General features: G+C 35.3%; 2 protein-coding genes across 5 annotated transcripts; both read right to left on the bottom strand.

The window, feature by feature from the left end:
* Positions 1–297: 297 nt before the first annotated feature.
* Positions 298–1880, bottom strand: s100a1 (S100 calcium binding protein A1). Of its 2 annotated transcripts, XM_083553131.1 has the most exons (4): positions 1752–1880; positions 1596–1612; positions 594–753; positions 298–504 (listed from the first exon to the last, which is right to left on the bottom strand). In XM_083553131.1, the coding sequence occupies exons 3-4, from the start codon at positions 732–734 to the stop codon at positions 355–357; spliced, it is 291 nt and encodes a 96-aa protein (XP_083409257.1). In that variant the 5' UTR covers positions 735–753; positions 1596–1612; positions 1752–1880; the 3' UTR covers positions 298–354. The 2 variants fall into 2 exon arrangements, with proteins under 2 accessions (XP_083409257.1, XP_083409258.1); XM_083553132.1 differs by lacking the exon at positions 1596–1612 and having other exon boundaries at positions 1752–1874.
* Positions 1881–7115: 5235 nt separating this feature from the next.
* Positions 7116–12441, bottom strand: tlr18 (toll-like receptor 18). Of its 3 annotated transcripts, none has more exons than XM_083526821.1 (4): positions 12176–12441; positions 9641–10623; positions 8344–9520; positions 7116–8141 (listed from the first exon to the last, which is right to left on the bottom strand). In XM_083526821.1, exons 2-4 carry the CDS (start codon positions 10615–10617, stop codon positions 7719–7721), a joined length of 2577 nt encoding a protein of 858 aa, XP_083382947.1. In that variant the 5' UTR covers positions 10618–10623; positions 12176–12441; the 3' UTR covers positions 7116–7718. The 3 variants fall into 3 exon arrangements, with proteins under 3 accessions (XP_083382947.1, XP_083382948.1, XP_083382946.1); XM_083526822.1 differs by having other exon boundaries at positions 12186–12441; XM_083526820.1 differs by lacking the exon at positions 12176–12441 and adding an exon at positions 11730–11914.
* Between the last annotated feature and the right edge of the window lie 1886 nt (positions 12442–14327).

Here is a 14327-nt window from a genome sequence, read left to right as displayed (position 1 = left end):
TTGCTAAATCTGTGTCTGATGTCTAAATGATCTGCATGTTTTCTTTTTTACTTAGATCACATTATAATTAATTATGTAGATGGCTTTTAACATCTGGTCAAGAAAAGTGCATCTACTTATAAAAAGTATTTAAAAAATTAAATGACAAAAAGCACTAATTCAGAACAGGTTAGTTTGAAAGGAGTTAGCTGCCTTCAAAACATACCTGAACTTGAAGTCAATCAACTAGAATTTCAATCAGCTATATATGGTTAAAATGACAATAACAGCTTCTTAACTTAAAGAATGATCACATGGTCACTGCAATGCATTTTATTAAAGTAGAAGACAAAGTCCAGATAACCTAAACAGGCATCAGTCTTTCATAGACTCAATGAAAAAATCATTACAAGCCACAGTAAGTGCTGCCACCAGAACTACAAATTCTTGAAAGTCCACTTCCCCATCTTGATTCTCATCCAGATCAGACATTATCTTCTCCACAACCAGTGGATCTTTACTAGCCTGGAAATGAGAATGCAGTAGTCTCTGAATTTTGTTTAGAACAAACTTTAGCTAAATGTTTAATATAGCAAAATAGAAAATGAGTTTACAGCTAAGAAGTCACTTAGTTCTCCTTGTAGAAGACTCTTCATCTCAGCTTTACTCAGCTTGTATTTGTCCCCTTCCTTGGAAGAATATGTGTGGAACACTTTGATAAGGCTGTCCATTGCATTTTCCAACTGAGAAACCATTTTCCTCAACAGTGATTTCCTAGGCAAAACACAAAAGGTCCAATCAAGCACTCATTAAATGAAGACACACCACCCATTTGTAACCAACACTCAAGGCAAAGTAAACTAACATTTGTAATTCTTTTTAAAATAATTCTCCTGTAATGCAATTCCTTTGAGAATAGGATATGTTGTTCCTCTATTACGTTCTCTCCTTTTCTTCCCATTATAAACACCCGCTGACCCCTTAACAACTCCGATCCACTGACCAATTTCTCACCGCTATGGAGGATCCGGTGTCTCAGGGTAACAAGTTGTTTGGCCCCAGTAGACTGATGATGTTAGGAGGGAATAGGAGGACTGGCATGCATCAAATATTTAACTAGTCTTTTGTTGCAGTTTTACAGGTTGAGAATGACCATCTAAATTAAGTAAAATGTTCTTAAATGCACTTCTAGAAAACATTAAAATTGCACAAGTGAAATAAAGTTAAGAGAATTATTCAAATACATAATTTGAGGGGGAAAAAAAAACCCTTCTCAATAATAAATCATAAACCAAGGGTGTGCATTTATTTATATATAAGAATTCTATATTTGTATTTATTTATATTCTTCATATTGATTTGCAACCTGCATTCATGTGAATATAATTAAATGAAACTTATAACAGCATAAATCCTATGAAAATGTTAAATATAACCCAATTTTTGTTAATGGGATAGACATTTGTACCTACATTAAACATCTATTACCCAGAATTGTGCATGCACTGGACTTTAAAGCTTTACTATAATTCTAGTCCAATTATTCAACTAAAGTTAAGTATACCATATATACATTTCCAGATACATTCAATATAAATAGTAAAAGGTAGGCCTACCCTTTAAGGCTCAAGCCCTGAAATAAGAAAAGATATATTTAAGTACTCAAGTGCAATTTTAGCTTCTCTCAATGAAAACGTTTGTCTAATAACTAAAGTTTATTTCTGGTTGCCCTTTCAAGGAATTAACCATAAAGAAGAAATGCATTATCTTACCGAGAAAGTGAATGCAGTGTCTGATACCCGAGGTGATTCACTGACTTTCCTTTCTACATGTCACGCATTAAATGGCAGCAGTGCAGCTGTGTGCTCTAATTAGCAGTGTCAGACCCCAGGTCACGCCTCGCCCCCTATAGGCGCCTATTCAATCGCCCGAACGAGGGAGAACATTAATACATTGTATAATTAAATTAACACAATATTTTTTATCATCAATAAGGCGAAAAAGTTAGATTTTTTATTTTTATAGTTATATATACCCAAGAAGACTGCCACTAAATTCTAGCACACATACAGTAACACGTGTGTGTTGACAAAACCATGGCAAAGATGAACAACTCCACATAGCCAGGTCAGTTAAATATAGATTTTAAACAAAATAAAGTGTAATTCGAAGAGTGGGTAAAATAATCTATAAAATGAACAGGGGCCAGGAATTGGTTTAATCAGACAAGATGTTGAAGTGAATGTATTTGTTCTATTTATGCTTCTTCTGTCCTAGACTCTATTGTGCTTTCCTTTCCCTCTGATATGGTATACTCTCAAACTGCGCCCATGTCATTTCTCTCATATAAACAGGCTCCTATAAAAATAGACTAGTACCCGTATCTCAATTGTACCCAATAGTTCACTCCATGAAAGCTATTTATAAATATGTTTTTACAGACAAACAGGTTTTTTGGTTTTGCTCTAGAGCATAAAATTTGCATCTTATTTATAGCACTGCCCTTGATGGTGCATTTGCATCATTAGGCAATAATCATTTGCAGTAGATCACAAATCTACTGTACTGGTTGGTGCTGAAGGGTCACTGTGTCTGCCGTCTTATGTCTTGTGTTGTTTTGTACTAAATGTTGCTCACATGCACTTTGAAAATCTTGAAAAGCAACATCGTTCCGATTCGTAATAGAATCTTCTTGACTTGACTAAAATAAAAAAAATCTCCTGTCCACTTTGAAGCAAGTTTAACTCTTATCAACCTGTCCTTTGTTATTGGGACAATTATGAGATGCAGCTCATCATTTTGTCATTTAGAGCTTGTCCCCACCACACACTTAAAATGTTTACACTGCTTTTATTTCCTCCATTATTAACTGTTCCATTGGTTCTGCCACTGTTAGAACTAAACAAGGCCATAGATCCTCCTATTCTTTAAAATACAGAACTAAATTCACTCTTTTAAATGACTACAAACCCATCACTAATCTCCCTTTTGCACAGTAGTAAGGTCATGAGAAGAGTTATTGCTTCCCAGTTGCAAGTCCACCAAGTTTGCAATAATCATTATGAACTTTTAATCTGGTTTGTGCCTATCTCAGCACTCAGGCTGCACTTGAGTTGTTAATGACCTTCTCCATCCCACAGATTCAGGTGCCCTTGCAATTATTGTATCTGAGCCTGGCAGCTGACAGCATGTCATGACTAACATGTTGCTTGACTCTCAGTCACTGTTATCGCAGGTTTGTCTCTTTTTTCTTTTAAGTCCCTCCACACAAAGAGAATATGTTATTTTAGTTAAAAATGCATATTTTCCACCATTTACCTCAACTCTCAAATGATCTGATTTTGCCCTTTTCACTCTTATAATCTATAATAAAAATAAGTTGAGAAAATTACCATAGTTTGCTAAATATTTTACTTTTAATATTTCTGTGTATTGTGCTATGTATGATTTATTTTCATACTTTCCATACATACTGATGAGGACAATTTTTGTTAAAATCAATAAAATATAAATCTGAAATACTTATACTTGTATATTTATGATGCATTTTCTTTTTATTGTATCTCTCTCTCGCTCTCTCGCTCTCTCTCTCTCTCTCTCTCTCTCTCTCTCTCTCTCTCTATCTATCTATCTATCTATCTATCTATCTATCTAGTTCTGCATTAATTTAGAGATTAAACACGACTTGATTAATAATGGTAATACCTGTGGGCTGGGGCCACCCAGTGAGTCAAGGTGGTACTGCAAGTTTTTAATTTCTTATTTTGACTTGCACCCAAATTAATTTAGCAATTCGAATTAATTTAATTATGAATTGTGAATTATATTAAATGTCCATGGCAGTTATATAATCGTTCTCACAGACGTTGATCATAATTAGGCATTAAGTCATTAAACTGGCTCTCATATAGTAAAAGCTATATTGCAATAGACTAATTCCATGGCTTAATTTTTCTCAGTACATCAAACATATCACACTTTTCTACTGGGAAGCATGGCTAATCCATATCCTAAGTTTGTTTCCCTTTTCCATTAAATAAAGTTACATGTAAATGTAGAAAAAGTTATTGGTAACTGGCACATGTAGTAAAGTAATATATTAATAATAATATTAATAATAATAATAATAATAACAACAACAACAATAATATTGTTATTATTATTATTATTATTATTATTATTATTATTATTATTATTATTATTATTAACAACAACAACAACATTAATTAATTTTTTTTTATTAATTAAAATGTGTGTCACTGTTGCATGTTTTTTCTAAAAGTCTAAACATTTAGCAAAATACAATGGTTTTGTTTTAATAGCAGTGTGTTCAAAATCTAACTTTTGATCAGTGACTTTGCACACATCAAAATCCAGCAAAGCATGTCAATACTTTAATCTTTAGTGAGAATACAGAGAATTTTAAGTGCAGGTATAATAAAACACATTTTACATATATAATCACAGACTACTTCATATCAATCACCTGTATACCACACATTCATGCAATTATCCAATCAACTACACTGCCTTTCAAACGTTTTTGTGACACATTCATGTTCATTTTTTTACATGCAACAAACTAGGTAAAAGGCAAAAACTTGCAAGAATTGTACAGCATATGACTGAAATTAGTTCTGTGGATCGATTAGTCCAACTATGACTTTTTAGGCTCTAATAGAAGAACCTATGTATTGTAAGAAATAGAACAGGAAAGATGTTACCAGACTGCCTCACACTTACAGTCATATATGGTGGTGGAAGCTTAATGGTTTGTGGTTGTATTGTAGCAGAGAAGGTTGGAGACTTATTTCACATGAAAGAAATAGTAGATCTTCAGTTTCCCAGTTTATTAGATTTAATTAAAAGGAACATTTATTCCTTTCAAAAATAATGAAAGACTAGGGGTTTCCAAACTTTTGACAGGCACTGTAATTGTGTGGCAGCAGTCTTCTTCTTCTTCTTTTTCAGCTGCTCCCACAACGGTTCATCCGTCTCCACACTACTTTGTCCTCTACATCTGCATCTTTCAAACCGACTACCTGCATCTCTTACTTTACCACATCCATGAACCTCCTCTTTGGCCTTCCTCTTTTCCTCCTTCCTAGCGGCTCCATCCTCAGACTTCTCCCACCGATATACCCTATGTCCCTCCTGTCCAAACCTTCTCACTTTGTCCCCAAAACGTCCTACATTCGCTGTCCGTCTAATTAACTCATTTCTAATCCTGTCCATCACTCGTCACAAATGAAAATCTCAACATCTTCAGCTCTGCTACCTCCTGCTCCAGCTCCAGTCTTTTACTCAATGCCACTGTCTCTAAACCATACAGCATCGCAGGTCTCACCACAGCCCTATAAACTTTCCCTTTCACTCTTGCAGATACCCTTATATCACAAATCACTCCTGCCACTCTTCTCCACCCACTCAACCCTGCCTGCACTCTTTCTTCACTTCTCTAACACACTCTCCATTACTTTGCACTGTTGACCCCAGGTACCTGAATTCCTCCACATTCACCACCTCTTCTCCCTGCAACCACACCACTCCACTGCCCTCCCTCTCATCCTCTCATTCCTCTCATCCCTCTCATTCATAAGTACTCTGTCTTACTCCTACTGACTTTTATTCCTCTTTTCTCCAGCACAAACCTCCACCTCTTCAGGCTCTTCTCAACCTGCTCCATACTCTTACCACAAATAACAATATCATCCACAAAAATTTTAGTCCACGGAGACTCCTGTTTGACCTCGTCCATCAACCTGTCCATCACCACTGCAAAACAGGAAAGGGCTCAGAGCCAATCCTTGATGCAGTCCAACCTTCACCTTGAACCAGTCTGTCGTTCCTACTGCACACTTCACTGCTGTCACACTGTCCTCATACATGTCCTGCACCACCCTCACATACTTCTCTGACACACTGACTTCCTCATACAATACCATAACTCCTCAATCTTGTTAAAAACTCCACTGCCATCGCACCTAAACATCTCCATACTTCTACTGGTATGTCATCTGGTCCTACCGACTTTTCACTTTTTATCCTCTTAATCACTGCTCTCACTTCCTCCTAACTAATCCTATTCACTTTCTTCCAAATGCCGATTGGCAGAGAGATGAGAAAAGTAGGCAGGAGTACAAGAAGTTTCCACCATCTTATTATTCTTTCAGTCCTCACTCTTCTCCTCTTCTTCTTCACTTCCAAAGCCATTCTACAGACCACCATCCTATGCTGTCTAGCTACACTGTCCCCTGACAGCAAAATCTACCACCATCTGCACTTCCAAATTTCTCTCCTTAAGAGAGAATACCTACCCATCACCTCCTTATCACCTCTGTTCCCTTCACCTACATGGCCATTGAAATCTTCCATAATCACTAATCTTCCTTCCCAGGTACACCTTCTACCACTCCATCTAACTCCATCTAACAGATTTTTGCTCCATCTCACAACCCAAGCACTGATGATATTTATCATCACCCATTTAACTTCCAGCTTCATGTTCATAATCCTATCAGAAACTCTCTTCACCTCCACTACACTCTTTCTGTACTCCTCCTTCAGGATCGCCCCCACCATTTTTTTGGTTTCAATATTTCCAATGCTGCTTAGCTCTTAGGATCTTTTTTTTTATGCACAATGGTGCAATAGAGGAAAAAAAGAACATCCAGTTAGGGGCAGTTCTGTGGATGGACGTTAAGATGAGAGTGGTCGGACTGGTTTGAGCTAACAGAAGGTCTATAGTAACTCGGTACAATTGTGGTGAGAACAAAAGCAGGATTATAAAGCTAAGGGCTGCAGGGGCACCAAAACTAGACTGATGAAGACTGAAAATAAAAACTGTAACTTTGCTCAGAAACATTTAAATTTTGACTAAGCAAAACAATCAGTCAGAATTTGGCACCAATAGCATCCATTGATCCAACCTGATTTGTGTTACAATACAGGCTAGTGTTGTTACTGTAACAGTTTAGGGAATGTTTTCTTGACACATGTTGTGACCTTTAATACCAATCATCCCTTGAATGCCACAAATTATTTTACTATTGTTGACCATGTGCTGACCACACTTTCCTCTTATGTCTACTTACAGTAGGTCAAACTGAGTTGCACATAAAAAATGTAAAAAACTTAAAAAAAAAAAAAAAAAAAAAAAAAAAGGAAGAAACTTTTTAATATGTTAATCAGTTTTAGGCAGTGAACTTTAAGTTTGAAAAATCAATGGTCAACAGTTAACAAATGAAAATAAACAAAGTGTCACACTCCAATGTTACAAAATATCTGCTGCACAAAAACAACTTTGGCTTTCAAGTACTGTTCCAAAGACATTTAGAATCTATGCCAAGGAGCATTGAGGCTGTTCTGATGACTAGATGTTGCATGAAATCTTACTAAGGCACTTTGTGTTGTTTTTTCCTTCAAAATGTTATCTGTTTATTTATCTACCAACCTGGCTTGCATGTTATGTGGGCAAGAAAAAAGGTAAAGCAAGGGTAATTAGATGCGACATAGCTTGCTTGGCAGTGGAAAAATGACAACATGTGGGATCATGGTTAATGTGCTGTATTGAGCAGTGCTGCATCATCCAGTGGTAAAGCACTAACAATAACGGTTCTCAAGATACACTTTATTGTGCTATGTACTCAGCACAACAAACTACTTGTATGTCCATTAAGCTTAAGCTATCTACATCAGTGATAGCTGGTGCGATCTTCTGGGTTTTTCTTTGAAAGACCTCAAGCTTTCTCTACAATCTGAAGTTTAATCTCTGATGCCTCATCGATCTTTAGCCCAGAATCTGAACAAGTTTGATTTTCCTGGGTTAGCTCAATGACAGACACTGTGTTCATTCGTTTGGAACACCTGTGCATCGAAGCTGAGAAATGCTGTGTAACAGTTGGCTTTCCCATGACGCTTCTCAGCTGTGCCCAGAAGAAGGCTTGATGTTTGGCATGTTCAGGCCACTCTAAATAGGTTTTGTTGCTCAGCATCTTTTTGAGTTTGCAGAACTTGCTCGGCAAGGATTTTGGATCAATAGGTTCCTTCACCACTAGGATGACATCACTGAAGGTCTTGCCCATGGCTCGCTGTTGGGCAAAGTAGAACTCATAGTTGCACCACTCGCTGTTCACAAAGTGCCGTGACAGGACAAAGATAACCTATAAAATGAAACAGAAGGATAGAATATTTAGCAAAATGTGAAAAGTACACTCAAGCATGTGATCTGTCAACATTTTTAAACAAACATTATTTGAACATAAAGACAAACACATAATTTGAGCATATAGACAAATATATTATTTGTTTGTCTATAATCATTTGTATGCCTTTCAACACAAGAAAGTAATTTATTTTACATACCTTCCGACTGTTTTCAATGTTCTCGATTATGTTATCAATGATCCATTTTCCAGGCATAAAATCTCTTTCATGAATGCAAAGACGGTAAGGGGGCTTTGAGTTCTCTAGACATGGTAAGAGCTCATCCCTTACCCAGTCTGCATCTGAGTTGCAGTAGGAAATGAAGGCATGAAACGTATAGTCCACAGAAAGTGCTCGTCCTTCTTTGTGAGACCTATACTTGGCCCGAAGGATTTGGTATGTAGCTTTAGCATACCATGGTATATGAAAGAAATAACATATCAGCATCAGTGCTAGCACAACTCCTGCTGTGGTAACCACAGAGATAACAATGACCAGCCGCATATCACACACTATTTCAGCAGGGAGGTAATGAGATACCAGTGTATTTAGTAGGTCTGTTGGGTGGTAACATTTGTAGTTTTCCGGCCAGTCTGTGATGTTAACATTGCCCTTGATTGCAGTATCCTGTATGAAAGCATGGAGCTCACAGTTACAGTGGTAAGGGTTGTTACCTGCCATGAGTTCCTCCAGATTAGGCATTCCCTTGAAAGACCTCATGCTAATTATCCCAAAAGAGTTTCCATCCAAAGCCAGAGACTTTAAACTGGGGCTCTTCCAATCAGAGGGAATGAATTTAATTTTGTTACCACTGAGGTAGACCTCCCTCAGACTGCTGGCCTTCCTGAAGTAGTTTACATCTAACTGGTCTATATTACAGTAGGAGAGATCAAGGTAAGTTACAGTAGTTGGGAGACATTTGAAACTGTTGATAACCATACTGTTATGGTTAGCGATGACTGTGGTAATATTATGTCTCCAAGAGCAGGGGCTGTTCCCTTTAAAACCCAACAGGTTGTAACTGATATCAATTACCTCTAGATGTCTGAACTCGCCAGCAAGAGATGCAAAGGAGCTGAGGCTGGTCAGTCTGTTATTGCTGACATTAAAGGTGTGAAGTACTGACATTTTATCTGTGTAGTCACATTGCTGGTTAAAGAGAAAATTGTCCTTAAGACGGTTTTTGGATACATCAAGTATTTCAACTTCTCTCATCTCTGCCCATGCATCACAGGGCACAATGTTAAAATTCACATTGTTAATGCGCAGGTGACGGATCTTGTTTAACCATGTAAAACTCCAGTCAAAGCTTAGGATGTCTGGGTTGCTGATATCCCTGTAAAAAAAAACATAACAATTAGGGGAACTGTTCATTTTGACAAATTGAATATGATCTTGGGATATTAGGAAGCGTTAGATATCCTTGGAAATATAAACAGATAGCTGGAATACTTACGACAAAACCAACATGTCCAATGTTAGATTTATCGCATTGGCTTTTTCCTCACTATTCGTAAATGTTTGAGACCGGGCAAAATCGATGAAGAACAGTTCTAAGGCTTTAATTTCACTATTTTCTAAATGATAAAGGACCATTCTTAGCAGTTCCTCATTGAATTTCCCACGGTAAAAGATCAGCTGCTGAGAGTTTATAGACTGTAAGCCATAGAAAATATCCTCTGTGTCAGTATAATACATAAACTCAAAGAGATTCCGGAAACTAATGGTTTCAAATGTTTTGTTTTTAAGGTCGTTCAGGATCAAAGGAAGTATGTTTGTTCTGTTATCTATTGCTATATCCAGCCACAAGTTTGCAGTTTGTACGTTCTTGAGAAACCCTGGATCATAAACATTCAGGCTAGAACTAGTAGTAATAGAAATCCTTTCAAGAGATATGTTGGTTAAAACATCAAGATCACCCTTTTTCAAAGTGTCGAGGAAAGGACCACCCAAGGACAATTGTTTTAAATGCTTGAAATTCAAAAACGCATCATCCAGAGTTGTCTCAGTGTACAGATTATTTGCCATCTCTAAAGTTCCAAGCTGGCTGAGTGGTGCAAGGGCTTTTGATGGAATATAAGTCAGTGAGTTGTTGAACATATTTACTTCCTCCAGTATTAGATTTTGGTTAAATGCCTCATCCTCAATAAAAGATATATTGTTGAACTGAAGCCAGAGAATGTTGAGAAGAGGCAGTTCAACGAAATCCTCATTTTTGATAACCTGTAGAATGTTATAGGAAAGATCTAGCATTTCTATGGAAGAAGGCAGTTCTGCCACAGGCACTTGCTCCAGTCGCTGACCCCGGCAGTCTGCGGTGCGTTGGTCAGCAGATATCAGACAGGATTGTTCAGCTTGAAAGGGTAAGATGAAGAGTGACACTTGGAATCCAAACACAAGCCTGAACAAAGTAAATAATTTCACATCTGCCATTTGTATCTGTGTAAAGAAATAACATGCAGCTTTATTAATATGGTGTTAACCTTTAAAAAAACATTTTTTATAACATTATGAAACACGTAAGCATGGTTTTGATTGCACATTTCTAAACAACTAAAACTATATAGCATTTCTTATATATATATTATGTTATTCTATTCTAAATATATATATATATATATATATATATATATATATATATATATATATATATATATATATATATATATATATATATATTTAGAATAGAATAACAATGGCTATGGTGTACAAATATGGACAAAAATGTAAAACCTTAAATTTATTGCAAATCTTAACTTAAATAGCTGTGTAAAGATTTGTCAAATTAATGTGAAAATGACCGCATTTTATAAAATGTCTAAATGCTAACACTTGATATTTTGAAATTATATATATGATATTTGAAGAAATACAACTAAATCCCTGAAGACATTACCTTTAAACTGTATTAAAGAGTAAAAAAAAGTAATTACAATTTAAGTTAATTCATTAAATTAAGTAATAATAAAGCTATAGCTTGGATTTCAATAGACGTATGGCATCTATAGTATCTTTTGTTATACTTTTTTCAAAAACGATTTAGTTACTTGGTCTGCAATGTATATAGGTAGGATCAGTCTTATTCTATCACTTTGTCTTTGTCCAGAAATCTGTCTCTCAGATTTTTATACCATTATGACTTTAAGGCTAAGAAAAAAACAGCGACATGTTCTTGAGCTTTTCTAATACACACATATATTATAATTTCTTTTATTGCCAAATTAAACATCCTTCAAGGCTGACTGCATAGCAAGTACAGAAGACAGAACTGTCAGAACATGTTAACTTAGTAAAATTTAGAACTAAGAAAAATGTTCAGAATACTGTTAAATGTATACACACCAATTTCTATTTTCTAAGCATTTGAATCTAAACTAACAAACTGCTTCCAATGTACCTGAAAGATATGTCTATATATAAAAGCAAAGGTGTAAAATGAATACATTGGGTCCAAAGAACATAAAGTTAATATCATTTTTTTGTCTGAATCAATACTAATAGGTTTACTCTGTCTCACTCAGTTTAAGCATGTTAAAAACACTTACCATTACAATCACAAAGGGAAAAAAGCACTTAGTAAAATAAAATTTAGGTCCGAGGACACAGCGTACTAGATAATATTAAATAAACTGCCATTCAAGTCTTTAGGGAAGATTGGTAGATACAATACACACTCAGATGACTTGTTTGTATGTTCACTCATCCACGTCCTTGCCAATGTATCCTCCTCCTTTTTTGTACAGCATTAAAGGCACTTCAGTGTAATGTTTCATTGTTTAAGAAATGGCAGGTACACATCATTTAAAAAAGTTGTAGAATGAAACTATGTGGCATTAAGTTTTAACAATGACTCTTAGATAAACAACACATGGAAAGCCCCAGATTTATGACTTTTATTGATGGTTCACCATGGTTCAAGTGTTATTCATCATGCCATTACTGCATACTGCATTCTGCATACAACTTTCTGAATCACCAACAAGGCACTTACTTGTACTTACTCCTGCATTAGCCGAACGATGTTGGAGGTTTTTGTATCCTTTATCCTTTTTTTTAAATCAATATTTCCCTAGGCCAAAAGACTTTAGAGAGTCTGTTTCAGCTTAAACTGGCACAGTTAAGACAGATTCCTAGCACACTTGAATTGCTCTGCTTTTAAAGGAATAGTCTGAATAGTCAGTGTGTTGAAGAATGTCACACCTCAACAAGGATTTGCAGTAGGTTATTACGGTCCTTATCTGGCATATGCAGTGTGTGTTTGCGGAGTTTGTGCGCAGGGTGTAATCCCTCCTGTCCCTGTTTTAGTGCCAATGGCTTTGCTGTAGCTGGCTCATCAAGGTGCTATTGGTGAATAGTGCACAAATATGGGCCAAGCCCTAAAGGGCAAAATATTAAGCTTTTAAACAAACAATAATTGGTCAGGAAATTATGAAGAATTTAACAAATAGCCTACTGTGGATCTTTCCCTGCTTTATCAATCCTGTTCATTAGCTTGCTCTCAGATCAGGTGTGGTAGATAACCAAATAATATCTTAGCTAAAAAAAAATTCCAGAAGATTTTTAAAAGGATTTTTTACACCCAGACATTTGCATTTTTACATTTGCATACAAAAACACTGTATAAGTGAATCTCCCTGATTCTAGCTTCCTATCAATCAGTTCACTGCAGCAACATAAATATGTAAATGGTGGCCAAGGAGCTCTCAAGAGTCCATTTGTGTAATATTTTCTCATTTATGACCCTCAATATATTTCACATTTATTGACTGAAAAAAAATAATATTTTTTATGACAGCCACACGTAAGAAGCATTAAAGCATTCATATTCTATAAATTTAGAATCATCAAACAATATACCTGCAAAATAGACCTAAATGTTACAACTTAAATACAAGATTTAATATAAGATTATGGCAATAGTTTTCCTGGATCTTGGTCAATATGTGTTCCATTTTCTTCACAAGTGACCAAGTACACATATAATAATTTTGAGAAGTTTCATATTTCTCTTACCTCAGTGAAATTTGATACAAGCCATGTCAGCATAAAAGCTTCAATATTTTGTACACTTGCAAGTGATTGTGTGAGAAAAGAAAAATCTCCAGTGAGAATCTAGTGTTTGCTGAAATTGTGTAACTGAGATACTGTATCTGTAGAAGTGCCTTGTAGTTCAGATTTGTCTAGATTTATATTGTTTTGACTTCAGCACTCTGGATGGAACAATACACAAAAGGGAGGACAACAGCATTAGCCCTCTAGTCTGATTAAACATAAACTTATTTTTTAACGTCACTTAGAGATGAAACACAAACTGTCTGGAGTTAACATGTATTCAACTTATTCAATGTATTTGGTTGCTCAGTATTTTTTGTTGTATGTGTAACCTTGATAACTTGAATGTTTGAGTCAATGAATACACTAAACCATTTAAAAATGAAGCTATTTTGTATAATTGTCCTGTATACGCCAAGTTATTTTTATAATTTTTAACACACTTTCATTTTAAATCCCTATAGTTTATACCAATTTTATTTAAGATAGCAGCAGATTTACCATTCACTTTCTCATCTGTATAAAGTAAATAAAGCTACCTGATGTACTTACATGAATGGATTATAGATTTTGTCATACTTAACATGGTCAGTCTTTTTTTTCATTATTAATTAGATATATGACATATGTTAAAGTTACAAAATTGCTGGATAGTGGAGTGGAATATTGTAAATATTGTTTTTTAAAGATATTAAATTCCTAGATTTTTTTACTATATTTTAATGCAAAAAACTAATGCTAACAGATACCCAGATTGGTGAGGAATGTTGTGAATAATAGTTAAAATTACAATGTTTTAGTTTTACAATCTTAAAAACATAACATTACTGATAACATTACATAAATTTAAGTTAACCCATTTGAGTGCCTAGTAAAAGCCACAGCAACATTTTGGATTAATGGTGGAATCTCATCGTTGAACCTTTTTATGTTTATTTTGATTTAATCTATCATTCTTATGTGCATATTAATATAATCTGTAATACAATTTTAAAATTGTTTGTGACTTTTATCAATAATTGAATGCTAATCTTGAATTTCAGAAAGGAGATAAAGTTTCTTCTTCTTCTTCTTTCGGCTGCTCCCATTAG

This window comes from Silurus aristotelis (genome assembly GCF_946808225.1).
Source record: "Silurus aristotelis genome assembly, chromosome: 1".
NCBI lineage: Eukaryota > Metazoa > Chordata > Actinopteri > Siluriformes > Siluridae > Silurus > Silurus aristotelis.
Note: the sequence above shows the minus strand (reverse complement) of the source record. Positions and strands in the feature narration are given on the sequence as shown.